Source organism: Panthera pardus, unplaced genomic scaffold (assembly GCF_024362965.1).
Source record: "Panthera pardus isolate Hobbes unplaced genomic scaffold, ASM2436296v1 HiC_scaffold_1, whole genome shotgun sequence".
NCBI lineage: Eukaryota > Metazoa > Chordata > Mammalia > Carnivora > Felidae > Panthera > Panthera pardus.
The window spans coordinates 62,099,841-62,118,631 of record NW_026526654.1 but is presented as its reverse complement, the minus strand read 5'-3'; the positions used below and the strand labels follow the sequence as shown (position 1 = coordinate 62,118,631).

Sequence of the window (18,791 nt, the reverse complement as noted above, 5' to 3'; positions counted from 1 at the left end):
TTTCACTGAATCAACCTTTTTATTACTATTTCCAGAAAAATGTTTCCTGTAATATATCAGGCTCTTTGGAAGTAGAAGTTAGCTTTATAAAATGATTCAATAATAATAACTCCCATAAGGCTTTTTCAATCAAACACTAAAGAATGTACTCTTTTCCTCTTTTGTAGCGGTCTTATTTATAATAATGCTTATTAAAAAACTTCAGGAAATCCAGAATACTATAAAGAAAATAAGAATTACCTATAATTCCACTGGACTTTTATTTTATTTTTAAAGTTTATTAATTTGTTTTGAGAGAGACAGAAGGTGTGAGTGGGGGAGGGGCAGCAAGAGAAGGACAAAGACTGAATCCCAAGCAGGCTCCTCACTGTCAGCAACAAGCCCAACATAGGGTTCAAACTCACAAACCATGAGATCATGACCTGAGTTGAAGCTGGATGCTTAACCAACTAAGCCACCCAGGTACCCCTCCACTGGACTTTTAAATATATATGCATCACATGTGTTGTTCAAATGGAATAGTTTGCTGAGTTGTTTTTTTGTCCCCCTCACACCTTCCCCCCCCCTTTTTTTGGCTGAGCGTTTTTTTAGCAATGTCCTTTTCATTTAATGATTTATTGTGGACATTATTGTGTATTAATAAATGTAGATATACCACATTATATTCTTTTAAAAAAAACATGGAGGAGGAAGCAGTATTTATAACACCAAGGATAAACATCTTTAGGGATTTTTTTAAATTGAGAAATAAAATACATAAAGTACGTAAAGTTTCATGTACTATATCTCAATAAATTTTTACATATGTAAATGTCTTAGTCCACTTGGGCTGCCATAACAAAATACCACAGCCTGAGTGACTTAAACAACAGAAAAACCTTCACACTTTGGGAGGCTGGGAAGTCCAAGATCAAGGTGCCAGCAGGGTAGGTTTCATTCTGAGGCCTCTTTGTCTTAGAGAAAGAGGGACAGAAAAAGAAGAGACAGCTTGCACTCGCAAGCTTCTTACAAGGGCACAAATGCTACTAGATCGGGCTCTCACCTTTATGGCTCACTTAACCTTAAAGGCCCGATTTCCAGTGCAGTCATATTGGAGGGTAGCTTCAACATATTAGACTTGGGAACGCGGGGGACACAATTCGGTCCATAGCAGTAAGACTTATTTTTTAAAGAGAATAAATCTTTATATACTATAATACTTAAATTATTATGTCTGCATACACAAATCAAAATAAAGAATTAAAGGATTTCATTGGATAATTTAGGAGAATGATTTATGTGGATCCTTTGGAATTTGTTCTCTACTGGAAAATAAACTCCATATAGGCAAAGTTTTGTCTTTTCTAGTCATTGTTAAATTTTCATATCCAGAACACAATGAGTAGACTTAACTGGTACTCATTATTGAATGAACGATTGTTTTCCTTTTTCTTTCTTTTTTTGAAGGAAGGAGAGTATCAGAGCTTAGGAGCCACAGATCATTAAGACAAACTGCCTTGGGGCGCCTGAGTGGCTCAGTCGGTTAAGCGGCCAACTTCGGCTCAGGTCATGATCTCGCGGTCCGTGAGTTCGAGCCCCGCGTCGGGCTCTGGGCTGACAGCTCAGAGCCTGGAGCCTGTTTCAGATTCTGTGTCTCCCTCTCTCTGACCCTCCCCTGTTCATGCTCTGTCTCTCCCTGTCTCAAAAATAAATAAAACGTTAAAAAAAAAAAAAAAAAGACAGACTGCCTTGACTGAATCTCAGTTCTATTACTTATCAGTTCTTTTACCTTGGACAAGTTACTTAAGCTCTCTATGCCTTAGTTTTTTCCTCTTCCACAGAATGGATATTTTAGGGTTGTTGTAGTATGGATTAAACTAATAGGCTTAAACCATTTAGTATATAATTTAATATATACTAGATAGAAGTAGATACCTTTAACTAGGTAATGTTAGATATTTACATTTAGGGTTAATTGTCCTTTTTATATGTGGTTGTAACCTAAGAAAATATCCTATGAATTTGGTTATATGGGTTGATGTTTACCTTGGCTTTTCAGAAAGTGATATTGAGACACAGCTGTCGTGTAACTTGTAAATGTGATCGCCACTGGAATATCCAAAGTAAGGCAATATGTTTGCATTCTCCTGGAATTGTCTATTAGTTGGTTTATTTAATCGGTAGTTTACAAGCTATGAACCTAGTTTGAGCCTCTAAATTCTGTATGTGCATGCAACATCTATAAAGTCATTGATTGTGGATATATGTAGTCTTCTATCTTTAAGATCCTGTTATGATTTTTAAAAATATAAATTTATATCCTCCTTTAGTTACTAGGTATTTTCTCAAGCAGTGGAAGTTTAAAGTACAACTATTAACATGCAAAATCCTGGGGCGCCTGGGTGGATCAGTTGGTTAAGTGTCTGACTTCAGCTCAGGTCATGATCTCATGGTCCATTAGTTCAGGCCCTTGTCAGGCTCTGTGCTGACAGCCCAGAGCCTGGAGACTGCTTTAGATTCTGTCTCCCTCTCTCTCTGCCCCTTCCTGCTCACGCTGTATCTCTCTCCCTCTCAAAAATAAATAAATAAATAATAATAATAATAATAATAATAATAATAAACATTAAAAAATATTTTGTTAAAAACATGCAGAATCCCACAGGAAAAAAAAAAAAGAAATAAAAATGAAAAAACCATGCAGAATCCCCAAATTTGGGGGTGATGAAAAGGGAGTCCTCAAAAAAAAAACAACACTGCTTTAGTGGCTCCACATATAAGGAAATTCTTTTAATTTCAAATTACTATATTGTAATTGTTGATCTCCTAATCAGAATGGTAGAGAATCTCTCTCATGTTATTTGCCTGTAACTATGAAACCAAAGGTCCATCAAAGGCAGCCTGGGCATAAACTACAACTCCCAGGATTCCCGGGTGGGAGCTCCGGGAGTTGTAGTTCATTCTACATTTCACCACCGCCCACCCTCCCTACCCCATCGCAACCCACGCCCTGGGCTCAGGTTCCGGATAAGTACTGCGCGGGTGGTCATCTCCTGGGATATTCATTTTTGCCTTATCATTTTTTTTTTCTTTCTCGATTTGTCATTTTTCCCTTGCGTTTCCCCTGTTAGCTGTTAACACGCACGCCCACGACGACTCCGGAGAGGCTGAGAGCAAGCGTCCACCCGGAAGGAGTGATACCGGAAGTGAAAGTAATCCCGTGTGTGTCGGGCTGAAATGTAGCAGGTCACAGAGAGTTACGGCTACAGAAGGAAAGCTGTCGTACTTTCTTATATTTCTTAGGTACTCACTTTTTTTTTTTTTTCTATTTTAGATCTTTTAAAGGTCTTTTTTCTATCCCCATTTTTCTTTCATGTTGCCTCTTTGGGATCACTCCGTATTCTGAATTACAGAATCTGGTTTACATGTGCTGCTCTGGCGCAGGCTTAGTATCACTTCTGACCTGCCGACTCTTGAGAATTGTCCTTAGAGTACCGACTAATCCTGCTCCTGTGGTGGGTGACGGAGAAGACTTGCCGTTCCCAGGTATAGGTAACACTAGCGAGTAAAACGTCTTGGGTTGTTTTTTTTTTTTCCCCTCTAAACATTGAGGTTCATGACCTTAAGAGTTATTTACTACTGTTCCTAGGATGGAAATTTTAGCTAGAAATGTTCTTACAAAAATTTGTCATCCTTTTGATTTGTCCTTGTTTTCAATTGAACACTCTTCTCCGATGTGCTTGAGACTGCATGTAAAGACATTGGAAACCTGCTGAAGGACTGTCACATTTATGGCTGTTGGGTATTGGTGCATCCTTCTACAGTCTTTTTCCAAATGTGATTCAGTATGTTAAAGTTTGTTAGTAGAATCCTACAAAATCTGTAGATTTTGGAGATCATTCTGAATATTTTATTTCCTAGGAGATTATGATATTCAACTTAGCAGACTTACAGTGATCAAATGAGTTAATATATGAATGTACCTCCTAGCATAGCAGGAACACCAGAGACAATAAAGATTGATTCTGATAAAATTTTGACCCTTACTTCAACTTTGAACCTCGAATTTTAGGGGCAAAGTGTTTTTATCTTTATCTTTCCCCCTTTTTTTTTTTTTTCAACGTTTTTTTTTTTTTTATTTATTTTTGGGACAGAGAGAGACAGACAGAGCATGAACGGGGGAGGGGCAGAGAGAGGGAGACACAGAATCGGAAACAGGCTCCAGGCTCTGAGCCATCAGCCCAGAGCCCGACGCGGGGCTCGAACTCACGGACCGCGAGATCGTGACCTGGCTGAAGTCGGACGCTTAACCGACTGCGCCACCCAGGCGCCCCATATCTTTCCCCTTTCTTAATAAAACTACTTTGTGCTTTTGTTAGCTTCTGATTACATCTATTAGAGGGAAGAATAGGTAAATCAGTAATAGGTAAATCAGGTAAAACAATTTCACCTAACTTGTAATTTTTTTAAGCAACTGTTTTTTCCTGATTGTGGAAGTAATACATGCTATGCATATAGAAAAATTTAAAACGCCGAAAGGTAGAAAAGCTAGAAGGCAAGCAAAAGGTATCCACAAGCCCACAACTAGAGATCATCTTGTTAACATTTTCCTCTATTTCTTTTTTAGGTCCCCCTCCCAAAAAAATACTCTGTTTACCTTTTTTACATGTATACCATATGTCATAGAAAAATTTAAAAACCTAATTGAGATTATATTGTTTTGCATTCTGCTTTTTTCATTTAATGCAGATATCACCACTGTCCCTTTTTACCAGACCTACTTTCTTAGTATAATATTTGAAGTTTTCTTCCTTTAGGGTCTCAGCTAAAAGGGAAGCACCTGATTGCAGAATTGAGAATGGAAAGCACTGAGCTTTGAACAAGCAAACTGCAGTCTAGTATTAGCTCTGCCTGTCTGGCTGAGTGAATAATCATGATTAAGTCAGTTGACTTCCTTGGACATCTGGATACCTAGAATTAATGAATTAGACAAGAAAACAGTTAATATCTTCTTCAAACTTCAGGAATCTATGAATATGTGAACTACCTAAAGCTTGCATGATTATTTCATACCTTTCAAGTGTTTGTTCACATAGTCAATTCTAGATTCCAAATACTTTCTAGAAAATAGCTGATTTAATCCAGTTTATTAATATATTTATCAGTTATGCTCCTACTTATTTGCCTTAGCTAATTATATACATTGGATGAATAGGAAACAGTGCTATATTCATTTATTTTAATATGTTATACTCATGTTGGAGTATATGTTTGGAGAATTATTTTCTTTTTATGGATTATTGAATTTCAGGACAGTGTTTGGAGCTGGCTGCGGCTGTGAACTGAGCAAGATTTCTTGAGACTTCTTCCAGCTTTTGTATTTGCAGAGTTGATTTTTTTTCAGATTGTGTTTATTATATTTCAGATGCTGAGATGAATCGTCACCTGTGTGCTTGGCTTTTTAGACTTTCATCTCGTAATGGTTACCACCAGTGCCACATCCACCCCCAGTCTCATCAGTTTACACAGAGACATTTTGATACAAGACTGTGGGTTTTTAGACAAAACAGGCATCCCATTTTCCATCATCTGTTAAATAAGAATTGTCCCAGGAGATATTGTCATCAAGACACCAGGATGCTGTGGAAGCATAAAGCACTACAGAAATATATGGAGGACCTGAGTAAGGAGCACCGTATGCTTGATCAGTGTTTGCAGCGAGTGTCTCTGAATGAAGGGGACCGAAGAGCCTTGAATAGAAGGCATGCCGAGTTGGCACCACTCGCAGCCATTTACCAAGAAATTCAGGAGGCTGAGCAAGCAATTGAAGAATTAGATTCAATGTGTAGAAGTAGGTAAAAGATACGTGTGTGTATAAGAACATGATTGATTATAGGTTAAAGCTTTATTGAATTGCAGTCTTTTAAAAAACCTACACTCAGCGAAGACAGGATTCTCCCCTGGGTGTTTAAAGTATTTCAGCTACTAAAAATCAACTACTAAGAGACCAAGCTCCTTGTGGTGCTTGCCAAGTTTTTAGGGTCTAGGAAACTGAATATTAATCTTTTCAGAAATTTTAATTTATTGAACAGGACTTTATTGAGCACTGTCCTACGTGTATAGCAGAGACACAAAAATATGGTTCCAGCCCCATCAAAGGGCTCATATGGTCTAGGTGTTATTTCATCTTCCCAGAAAGAAACTCTGCACCCTGTAGCCATCTTGTCCTAATTCCCCCTTCCCTACCAACCAGAAGCAACTGCTAATCTACTTTCTAGATTTACTCACTTCAGGCATTTATAGTCATGCAATATATCCTCTGTGATTGGCTTATTTCATTTAGCATAATATTTTCAAGGTTCATCTATGTTGTAGCATGTATTTGTACTTTTTATTGTGGAACTGTATTCCATTGTATGGATATACCACATTTTCATCTATCCATTCATCAGTTAATGGATATTGAATTGTTTCCACTTTTGGTTATTAAGAACAATGGTGCTACAATTTCTGAGTCTTGTAACTCCACATTTTACCTTTTGAACAGTTGGAAGACTGTTTTCCAAAGTGGCTTCACCATTTAAATTCTGCCCTTTTGATTCTAGCTATCCTAATGGGTGGAGATGGTATCTTATTGTGGCTTTGATTTGCATTTCCCTGATTAATGATGTTGAGCATCTTTTCGTGTGCCTGTTGGTCATTTGTAATTCATCTTTGGTTAAATGACTGTTCAGATCCTTTGCCTGTTTTTAAATATTTTTCTTGCTATTGACTTGTGAGAGTTCTTTATATTATAGCTACAAGTTTCTTATCAGATATATGCAAAAATTATCTCTGTGGGTTATTTTTTGAATCACTATAATTTTTTTTAGGATCTTATTTTTTTTAATGTCTGTTTATTTATTTTGAGAGGGGGAGGGGAAGAGAGAGAATTCCAAGCAGGCTCTGTCAGTACAGAGCCTGATGGGAAGCTTGAACCCACGAACCGTGAGATCATGTCCAGAGCCAAAATCAAGAATCAGACGCTTAACCAGCTGAACCACCCAGGCGCCCCTGAGATTTTATTTTTAAGTAATCTCTACATCTAACATGGGCCTTGAACTCACAACCACAAGATCAAGAGTTGCATGCTCTCTCTACTAAGCCAGCCAGCTGCCCATTCCCCCCTTTTTAAAAAAAGATTGAAGCACCATAATATTTAATTTTCATGATGTCAGATTTATCTTTTTTTTTCCTAGTTGCTTGTGTTTTTGGTGACCTATCTAAGAAACTGTTGTGTAATCCAAGGTCACAAAGGGTACATCGTGTTTACTTCTGAGAGTTATATTTTTAGCCTTATATTTAATTATTTGATCTATTTGAATTAATTTTATATATGATGTGAGATGTGTATTTTTAATTTTAGTATTTCTTAATATTGCTGTTGCCTTAACATTTTTCCTTATATGAAAATTTTTCAAAATGTACACAAGTTGAGAGAAAAATATGGTGAACTAACCTGGGATTCAACATTTATCCAGATAGTGCTTTAAGCTTTTAGTTTCTAAATTTTCCCCTGTGCTTCATCCTGTTTCATTAAGTGTTAGAGACATTAAGCAACATCAAGGCCAGTCACAGTTACACCTATAAATTTCTGGATTTCCAAAGACTTGTATTCACCTGCCTTCTGTTGGTGGTACCATGAGTTTCTCACCTATTGTTTAATGAGGACTTTTTTTACTCTTCTGTATTATGCCAGTCAAATTTGTAATTCATTGGTTTTGGGAAAGTTCTTTGCACATAATAGGAACTGACTAAATGCTTTGTAAATTAAATTGACATAACCTTCTTCAGCCTTGGTTGTATCATGTATAATTAAGACTGGATTGGATTGCTTCTGAAATGTCTTCTAGGTCTGCAATTCTGCTATTCTCTAATAAAAGCTACATTTCCTGTCTTACTATGTGCCAGGCACTTAAGCTAAGTATTTTACAAATATTACCTCATTTGAATATTCACAATAATCTGCTGAGGTAAAATCTTCATTTTATAGATGAAGCAACTGAGAGCTTAAGATGTTAAAGGTCACTCGGCCAGTCAGGTGAGGAGTAAGGATTTGAACCCAATCAGTGAGACTCCACAGCCTCTGTTCTTATCCACTGCACAAAGATTCAAAGTCCAGGAGGCTCTACCTCTGTGGTATACCTTTCAATAGTCCCCTTCTATTCTTTCTGCTCATTTATATCTTTATTATATCTCATCCTGAATGATTACGATAAATTCCTAACTTGTGCCACTTACAGGCTTTCCCAGTCCAAGTGCAACCTTAATCTATTACTCCCCTGCTCAGCATTTTCAGTAGCTCCCATTGCGTATAAATACATATTTCTTGATTTGACATTTAAGAGCCTCTGCAGAGTGACACCAGCCTCTCTGTGTAGTGCGTTAATTCCCATTGCATACGCTACTTTCCAAGAAAAATAGATAACTCACCGTTCCCTGAATATTCCAGTATCATCCCATGTCTGTCTTTGCACTTACTGTTACCCACCAATGTCACCTTGTTAAAATTCAGTCCCCTTTTATGTATGGCTTGGATGTCATACTTTGGCCTCAATCCCCTCTGTAAAACAAATAAGTTTACCTTTCTCTGTTTTAAATTTTGATCCTTTGTCTTAAAAGTTAATTGGTTTGGGGTCCCTGGGTGGCTCAGTCGGTTAAGCGTCCAACTTCAGCTCAGGTTATGATCTCGCAGCTCATGAATTCGAGCCCCGTGTCAGGCTCTGTGCTGACAGCCTACTTTGGATTCTGTGTCTCTCTTTTTCTGCTCTCCCCTGCTCTGCTCGTACTCTGTCTTTGTCTCTGTCAAAAATAAACAAACGTTAAAAAAAAAAGTTAATTAACTTCTGCCCCTTCCCTCATCATCTGTTCTCAAGGACAGAGCCTGTGTCTCACTCATCTTTATATTTCCTGCAGCACCAAACATAGGATACAATAGACAAACCTTTGTTGATATAATGAAATTGAATTAAGTTGGATTTTATAGATCAGTAAACAATTAGAGGCCACAAAAATGATTTTATGTGACTGCAAATCACGTTTTTCTTTTGATTGATCAAGTATCTATACGGAGTATTGTCATGCTGGTTTCCATTCATACTGTGGGGCCATTAGTGATATTACAATTCTGCAACAGATGATCCATAATTAGAATTTAGTTTGGCACCTTATCAGAAAGCCTTTCTCAAGTGCTGAAGTCTGGGTTAGACCCCCTCCTTTATGCCTCCATGGCACTGTCATCACATGTTTTAATCGTGTACGTGTCCATCTTTCCCACCACGCTGAGCCACTTGAGGCCTAGAATCCTGTTTTATTCATCCTTGTGTTCCCAACAAGTAGCAGAGTATCTGGTGCATAATAAGTGTTAAATGTTGAAAGCATGAAAGAGGCATAGAGTCCCACCAGACCTTAATGGCTTCCATGACTAGGGAAGAAGTTTCAAGAGCCTTCTCTCTTTTATGATTATGATTTTTTCATTTCTGTTTTCTTACTAAGAATCAACAATTTCTACCTCAATTTGCAAGCATTGCCACCAACAAATGGAGTCTCGGTATCTAGCAATGGAGGCAAAGGTTATGAGATCCACCAAGCTTGGCTACTGTCTCTCATTTGTTAGCTTTCTTGTTGGGAGTTCTATGATTTAACTTTCTGCTTTTGAAATGATGTGAAAAGGACCATTGTTTCCATAAAACAGAGGTTACAAAGATGTTTTGTTTGACCTGCATGGTGTTCTTAAAAAATGTTTACTAGGGATAAACATTTCAAGAGACTTCAAACTTTGAAGAGTTCTTATTTCTGACTTTGAAAAATATGGAGGCTCTACTAGCCATGCTAGATTACCCACCGTGTGTGGAGTAATGGCTGCCACCTTGAAGACAAAAAGTGGTCACCCCAATTTTCTCCAAAACTCTCCTTACTTGGGTTTATATTTAATTAACCAGTTCCTTAAACAATCATCGATTTCTAGAATTAATTGTACACATTCAAATCATAAACTCTTTGGGGCACCAGTCATACTTCTTTTCACACTGACTTTTTTAGACAAAGTTCACAAGTACTTATTAACTGATATTGTCTATTCTAACTGTTCTTTTGTATAATCCCTTTACTTCACAACTGAAATAAAACTTAGTAGGCAGAGATTAGGTAGCTGTTTAAGGGTTTCTCTATGAGTATTTAAAAACATTTATCATTTCTGTTGCTGTTTTGTAGGTCTAAATCAACAAGATGAAAAGCAGTTACAAGAACTTGCATTGGAAGAGAGACAAACCATGGCTCAAAAAATCAATATGTTATACAGTGAGGTATGTTTTAGGTGGCAGACTACTCAATTTTGTTAATATAAAAGAATATTGTTTTGCTAGGATATATTGTGCTCAAAGTACTTTCCAACACCAGTTTATTAAACCTTCTTTTATAATAAATGATTAAGCTGGGTTTAATACTGTAATCTGCTACAGATTGAATAATGAGATTGAAGCCATTGGGATGCCAAAGAATAAAATATCACCTTTCCCCCTCCTCCAAGAGCAACCATATTCCAAAGCTATTAACTTGCCAGGCAAGGAGACAGATGTTGGTAAAAAAAATTTAGTTCACCAAGAGGAAGAATCAACAGTTTTTAAGCCTTAGAAAAGGGGGAGGTATTCGCAGTGATTGTGTTAATTAAGGATTGAAAATTTGCTTTCTGGATAGAATGGGATGAATCAAAGGGTGTAGACACAGTTGGTTCACACAAGTCTTTAGCTTCCTGTAGTTCAACAGATGATTTGTTTAAAGGACAGTGAGAAACAGGGCTGTCTGTATACTGTCTTTGCTTCTGTCCTATTTGCCGTCTTCCTGCATTCAGTCTCCCTATTCTGGGATCCATAGTGGGGCTTGTTGAGAGGAATGAGGTGGAGTTATCGGTTCTGTGATTTAACCAGCAAGTCAACCAGAAGTAGGGTGTCACTCTTGGTCTGATATTCTCTCCCATAAACTATCATTTCTAGCAGAGACGGCGTATTTCAAAAATTAGCAGTAGAGAGAGTCATGACACGTAGGTACTTTTAGTTTGATTTGCAAGACCTTTTAGTAATAAATAAAAAATAAAACTGCTTCCTTTTCTTCTTTAGAGGGAAGCTAGTTACTTTCTTTATTAGGAAGCCCCTTGTTTTCTTTTCACAGCTCAAACTATTTGGGCCTTATCCTGGGGGACCTCAGTACATTCTTTAAGCAGAGCAGCTCTCCTGAGAACACAGGGCATGACCTGGGGCCTGCTGTCCTCTGTGGCAGGAGAGAATAGTCATATGGAAAGAGTCCTTATTTTCAGCAAGTGAAGACTTTCAAAGCTTTACTTCATTCATTAGATGAGAGAAGCTACTGTTCAGAACTAATAAGAGGCAAAATCTGAAAAAATTGAATGGAACACTCTGGACTTTGATCTACACTTGGTAGAAAATTAAGATTGTCTGATAGCATTGTGGAGAATACCCTGACAAGTAATTCCATTGTTAGCATGAACTGATCACTTATTTTAGGTCCGGTCCACTTACAGCATTTAATGACTAGACCTTGTTGGGATGCTATATGATTGTGTTATATATTTTTTAATGTTTGGAGGTCTTTTATCTAAAATCAAGCAATAGTATACCATAGAAAATATACACACAAATGCTGATTTTTCCCCCTTTTTCAGCTTTTCCAGAGTCTAGTGCCAAAGGAGAAATATGACAAAAATGACGTTCTTTTAGAGGTGACATCTGGAAGAACTACTGGAGGTCAGTTAAATAATTTTATTGTAAATGATCCAAGAAAAAAATACTTAAATTTTACCTTGGTTTGACACACTTTAACTTTAAAAGTCCGTTAAATGTGTTTCACTGTAGAAACAGTTACTCATTTCCTAAGGGGCCTGTACCTAAGAATGGCTCTCTTAAAAATTTGTGCTGAATATTTTTTGTATGTATATATATATATTTTTTTTTAGGTGATATCTGCCAGCAGTTTACCCGGGAAATATTTGATATGTACCAGAATTATTCAAGCTATAAAAACTGGAAATTTGAACTTCTGAATTATACACCAGCTGATTACGGTAGGCATATTTGAGGATTTTGTCCATAGAAGATGCTAAAAATTATTTTGCGTCTGATCTCCATTACAACCATGTGGGCCCATTTTTTATTTAAACTTTTCTTTTTTATTTTGAAAGAGAGAGAGAGTGCACGCATGCACAAGTGGGGGAGGGGCAGCGAAAAGTGGGCAGAGAGAATCTCAAGCAAGCTCCGTTCCGTGAGCACAGAGTCCAACACGGCTCGAGCCTACAAACCGTGGGCTCATAACCTGAGGTGAAATCAAGAGTCTGATGGACTTTTAACCAACTGAGCCACCCAGGTGCCCCTCCCATTTTTTAAAACATTTTATCTGTATCTACTAAATGCTGTGATACAGGCTCATCATTCTCAGCGGCTTTACCCTAATAGGGGTCTTAACCAGGAGTGGGACGTAGTGAAGGAAGGAATGTCTGAGTTAGAGAAAACTTCTCTGGGAAGGATAGATATACCTTGCCTTGAAACTCATTGTTCTCTATTCAAAGAAAGATGTGTTAAGGTTTTTGCTGCTAAGAACTTTATCATTTATGGGATACAACCTGAAAGTATTACCAGTTAGACTGAGTGGCTAATGATGTATTAGATTCTTTTTTAACTTCTTTAATTTTTATAATCTGAAAGGTTAAATATTCATAACAAAATAGTCTTTCCAAAAATCTGGTCTGCCAATGGTTCAGCCTTATGCTTCTCTGCCAAATCCATAGAAATCGTTCTTCATAAAGGATTTTAACTTTCTGAGCTTTCTTCAAGCTCTCTTTTGAATATATTCCATCCACCTTATATTCTTATTATCGTAATGTTGAAGTTAAAAAAAGAATCTTCTCCCTATTTCATATTATCTCAAAAACTTTTCTCACATTTTTATTCTCTCAACTTCTCTCTTCATTTCATTGCCCTTAGTAGTGTTTTCTCTACCTTCCCTCAGCACCATGTGTGAGTTTCCTGACTTTGTATCTATTCTCTTTTTTTATGTGTTCAATTTTTATGGAAATGCAGAAAAAGTTAATCATTTGTCTTTATTTTTAAGATACCACTCTAGTTGGGCAGATAAAAACTTATACAATGTAAACAATAGCAAACAATACAAGTCCTTCAACTTTTAAATACTCAATTATGTTAAATCAGAACATCTGGTAGTAATTTTTTTTTCCCCCATTCTTTTAAGCCATATGAAAGTTTTTATCTTCTTGGTTGTACGTTGATACCCAATAATAAACTGCAAACTCTCAGGAAAAAGGAAGAAGGATTGAAGTAAGTTAAACAGTGGAGGAAAATGAATGAATAAGAAAGTTGTGCTTGGTACAGGTTTTCAATACAGCCAGTGGTCAGGAAAGAGGAATTGAAAGCAGAGGGAAGGAGCTACCAGAGCAACAATGTGGAGGTAGGAAAGATCTTGGTGTGTGTGAAGGACAATGAGGACCCCAGTTTACCCAGGGCACATTTGTGATAGGAGGTCATAGGAAATGAGTTTAAGGGAGTAGAGTTTGAACAGCCTTGAAAGCTGAACAGGCCTTGATTGTTGGGGAGTAGAGAGCTGTTGGAGATTTTATCAATAAGCATATGACTTGATAAATACATATTTTAAGATTATTTAGACAGCAATTTGCAGGATGGATCAAGAAGCTAGATTTAAGCAGACTGCAGAGAGGTTATTAGAGAAATCCAGGTATAACTAAGATGTACACTTGGCAGTAGACACATGGGAGATCTTCAAAGGAAGAATGGACAAAAGAGGGCCTAGTGCTTGCCCCCATGTCCAGGGTGCAGTGTAGGTGGTTTGATCTTCATAGCCCTGTGAGATAGATATTATTAATCCCATTTTACAGATGAGGAGTCAGGCTCAGGGAGTAAGTACCTAATCCAAGATCACATGGTAAGTAATGGCAGTCCCAGGATTAAACTTAAGTTTGTCAGATCCAGAATCATACATCCCCATCCTCATAGTCTATTCTGACACAAACAAGATGAGCCACCGGGATTCTAATCTTTCTAGCTGGGAAGACTACAACATTCATTCAAGATGGAACACAGAGTGAATTATTAAATCTCTGGTTATAGTGAACACCCATTCAGAAATATGCACTAAATGCTGAAGTTGTGTAGCCAGAGCTTGGGTGAGAGAACAGCATCAAGGAGAAAGATTCAATAGCCACATCTAACACTGAGAGAATACATGAGGGAGAGTCTATGGAGAGGGAACATGTAGGCCATCGGACGTTAGAGAACGGCCACATTTAGAAAGATTAACTAGTTGGCAAAAGAAAGAGAGGAGTCAGATAAGCAGAAAAAGGATGAGGACTGCATAATAGTATGTTTAGAAAGTAATATCTATTCCCAACATGGGGCTTGAACTCATGACCCCAAGATCAAGAGTCACATGCCCTACCGACTGAGCCAGCCAGGCGCCCCAAGGACAATATGATATTATGGAAGCAAGAGAGGAGAGAGTTTGAAGGAGAATATAATCAGAAATAGCAGCATTATGGGGCACCTGGCTGACTTGGTTGGTGGAGCATGCTACTCTTGATCTCAGAGTTACAGGTTCAAGCCCCGCATTGGGTATAGAGATTACTTAAAAAAATAAAATTTTTAGAAACAGCATTATAAAAGAGAATAGTGGTAAATGTCATCATGACCTCTCAGATGTATATTTTGAATCCAGTTTTCAAGAACAAAAGATGAACTCAATAACAACAGGGAAAGAGATTCTGTTCCAGGAGTGTAGAGCAGCCTAAACAATTCCTAGACAATGTTTGGGAAACCTTTCTTTTAGATAGACTGACTTACTGGAAAAATAAAATAGAGATACCTTAAAAAGTAAAAAAGGCTTTTTTTTTTAAGTTATTTATTTTGAGAGAGCACTCGTGCAAGCAGGGGAGGGGCAGAGAGAGAGGGAGAGAGAGAATCCCAAGCGCAGAGCCCCATGGTGGACTTACAGACTGTGAGATTGTGATCTGAGCCGAAATCAAGAGTCAGACCCTTAACCAACTGAGCCTCTCAGGCACTCCAAAAAGGACTTTTTTTTTAAAGGAGGAAAAATTTAAATGTTTTACTCTATACCTTTAAAATTAAAGACTAAGTGGGGTGCCTGGGTGGCTCAGCTGGTTAAGCATCCGACTTCGGCTCAGGTCATGATCTCACAGTTTGTGGATTCAAGCCCTGCATCGGACTCTGTGCTGACAGCTCAGAGCCTGGAGCCTACTTCAGATTCTGTGTCTTCTTCTCTCTCTGCCCCTCCCCTGCTTGTGCTCTGTTTCTCTTTCTCTCAAAACTAAATAAACGTTAAAAAAAATTTTTTAATTAAAGACTAAGAATAAACCTCTACTTATTAAAATTATTAAATACTTAAAAGTTGATTTATTTATAATTAGGAGAAGAAAAGATGTTACTAGGAAGGCTAAAATAGAGGGGTAAAAAGTACCTACCTTATAAACTATGTACGTTAAATTCTGTCTATATATTTTAATATTTAATTGAAATGGAGAGGAACTCCAAAGATTCACACAGCCCTAAAAGCTAAGGTTGAAAGGAAACACTTTCATGCAAAAATTCATGTATCGAGTGACTTAAAGTCTTGTAGTTTTGTGACCGTAGGTACAGATAGGGATAATACTCAGTCATTCCATAAATAGTCCAAACTAAATGATTAAAGATAGTTTTGTGGAAGCAGTAGAGGGCAATAGCTCTGGATATGTAGTATAAGTCTGAACTGTGTTATTTTGTATACTGGGTATCTGATAAATTGAAATATATTCCAAGTTAAAGGGATTCTATGATACATTATCTCCTCCCTCCCAACAGTTTAATGTTTATAATTATGTTTTGCTATACTCTGCTTGCCAGTTAAATTCAGGGAAAGGTTGCTTAACGTAATGTGATGATTCATTTTATGTGTCCAGAAGACATACTTTTTACCACAGATGTGAGAAATAAATTTGTAAGGGGAGCCCTGGCATCCTTGAAGAGCTCTATGATTGCTCTTCTCTGTCGGCCAGACCTTAGAGTGGGGACTTTGGTAGCTCAATTGGGAAACCTAAATGCGATGGGAGTAATTGGATTTCAGGGTGGCAGTGGGCAAGTGGCAGCACCCAGCAGCAGAGGCAAGGTGGGTACAGTTGCTGTCATGGACAGCAGAGTCAAAGCAGCAGTCAGTAGTCTGATGCGTATAGACCTATGGCATTGGCTAGTTGACCATGGCGTCTCTAGAGGGAAAATAGATAGGAAGCCCCGTAAATTCTTACTTGATCTGTATAAGCAGAAAAGTGTTAGGTCAAGTGAACAGAAATCTAACTTTAATCATAAAAACAAGTCATGGCTCCTCAATCAGTTCTCAGACCTGAGCCAGTTTACAGGCCCAAACCCCTTGAATAAAGGGGACGCTGGGCCCCCTTGAGGAAAGACCCCAGTATATTGCCAAATATTTATACTCTTCACTCTTCTCTCAGCATTCTCCCAAAAGGGATCTGTGGCCTTTTCCAAGGGTAACTGTGTCCTGCAGAAAAGGAAATAACCACACTTTTCAGGGACTACTGGACACTGGCTCTGAAATGACACTGATTCCAGGAGACCCAAAACATCACTGTGGCCCAGCACTTAGAAGAGAGGCTTGTGGAGGGCAGGTGAAGAATAGTTTTAGTACAGGTTCCTCTCACAGTGGGCCTGGGGGGTTCCCAAACCCATCCTGCAATGGTTTCCCAGTTCTGGATACATAGCTGGAACAGATATACTCAGCAGCTGGCAGAATCCCATATTATTTTCCTTGACCTGTGGGGTGAGGACTGGATGATGAGAAAGGCCAAGTAGGAGCCATCAGCATTGCCTGTACCTAGGAAAATAGTAAACCAAAAGCAATGCTGCATTCCTAAAGAGATTGCAGAGATTAGTGCCACCATCAAGGACTTAAAAGATGCATGGTTGATGATTCCTACCTCATCCCTTTTCAGCTTGTTTATTTGACCTATAAAGAAGGTAGATCAGATCCCAGTGAATGACAGTGGATTATTATAAGCTTAGCCAGCTGGTGATTCTAATGACAGCAGCTGTACCAGATATGGTTTCATTGCTTGAGCAAATTCACAGCCCCTGATACCTGGTATGTAGCTGTTGATCTGACAAATACTTTTTTTTTCTCCACACCTGCCAGTGAGGACCACCAAAAGCAGTTTTCTCTCAGCTGGCAAGGCCAGCAGTGCACCTCACTGTCCTACCTCAGAGGTATATCATTTTTGCCCTACATCATAATTTAGTTCACAGGAGCTTTGTTTTTGAGAGAGAGAGAGAGAGAGAAAGAGAGAGAGAATGAGCAAGCAGGGGAGGGGCAGAGAGAGAGGGAGACCCAGAATCTGAAGCAGGCTCCAGGCTCTGAGCTGTCATGACAGCACAGAGCCCAACACGGGGCTCAAACCCATGGACTGCGAGATCGTGACCTGAGCTGAAGTCGGCCGCTTAACTGACTGAGCCACCCAGGCGCCCCAGTTCACAGGGATCATCATTCTCTTCCACATGATATCAGACTGGCCCAGGAGAGCCAATGATACACTCTCAGTAACTGAACTACTGATACTTATTGATGGCTAAATGTCAATACTGCTAAATGCTCTACAAGTGTTTATCTCAGTTATTCCTCACAACAACCCTTGGAGGTAGGTTGAATTCAGCACTATATCATATGCTTACTTATGCCTTGAAGCACTACTCACATAGTCTGCAATGTGAATGGCTTTCCATACTATAGCCCTAGTTACAATTAGCATTTACAAGTAAGGAAACCAGAACATGAACAAATGAAATAACTTGCCTGTGGACACACACTAGGAAGAAGAAAAGCTTAAATTTGAACCCAGGCAGCCTAAGATTGGCTCTAGTAATCTGTACAGTAAAGTTGCAGCCTTCTCCTTTCAGGTCATATAAATTCAAATATGTGCCCTCAACATGAAGTAGGTAAAGGGGGGTTAGGGGAATAATATTAAAAGTACAGAGTGAGTATGAGATGGAAAATTTAATTGTTGTGGCCTCACTCTGTCTCAGTTTCTAGGTATCTTTCACAATATGACCATCTGACTACACTGAGTATTAATGATAAACAATTACATTTTTCATATCATCTGACTGCTAAATGCTAGTCAGCTTCTTTATCTGGTATTCAAGAAAATAAACAGTAATTTGTTCCATCGCTGGAGGAAGACCAGCCGTGTTGGACTTACTAAGAGGCAGTGTGTCAGGGGCGCCTGGCTGGTTCAGTCAGTGGAACGTGCGACTCTTGATCTTGGGGTTGTGAGTTTGAGCCCCACGTTAGATGTAGAGATAACTTAAAAATAAAATCTTAAAAAGAGAGGGTATGTCAGTTTCTGATAAGTTACCTTCCTAAGTCATTTTCTAGGGTAATCTAAAATTATGGCCAATTTTTGTCCACCATGCTGACTTTAGAAACCAAGTGGTTAGATCTGACGTCAGAGCACTGAGTCTTCACTGGAAACATCTTAGGAACATGGCAGCAGCAGTGGCAGCATAGTTAACCCAGGGGAAGGAAGTTTGAGTTAAGGATTTTATAAGCAGCAAAACTGACTTATAAGTATACAAACTTCTCAATATGCAGGGATTCAAGAAGTCCTTTTCCCATGTTTCCTTTCTGAGGAATCTACTAGAAGATAAAAGTTTAGACAACTAAAATATGAAGTATCAACA

At 38.3% G+C, this 18,791-nt stretch overlaps 1 protein-coding gene across 7 annotated transcripts in view; it reads left to right on the top strand.

The window, feature by feature from the left end:
• The first annotated feature begins 3,271 nt into the window (after positions 1-3,271).
• Positions 3,272-18,791, top strand: part of MTRF1 (mitochondrial translation release factor 1) — a 50,172-nt gene continuing 34,652 nt past the window's right edge. Inside the window, exons 1-5 of one of the 7 annotated variants that reach the window (XM_053899160.1) lie at positions 3,272-3,522; positions 5,402-5,827; positions 10,228-10,319; positions 11,693-11,774; positions 11,984-12,091. In XM_053899160.1, the coding sequence (XP_053755135.1) occupies positions 3,402-3,522; positions 5,402-5,827; positions 10,228-10,319; positions 11,693-11,774; positions 11,984-12,091 (829 nt within the window). In that variant the 5' untranslated portion in view covers positions 3,272-3,401. Of the gene's footprint in view, positions 3,523-3,593; positions 3,822-5,401; positions 5,828-10,227; positions 10,320-11,692; positions 11,775-11,983; positions 12,092-18,791 lie in introns of those variants that run through there. The other 6 variants (XM_019447423.2, XM_019447427.2, XM_019447424.2 and 3 more) reach the window with 6 other exon arrangements.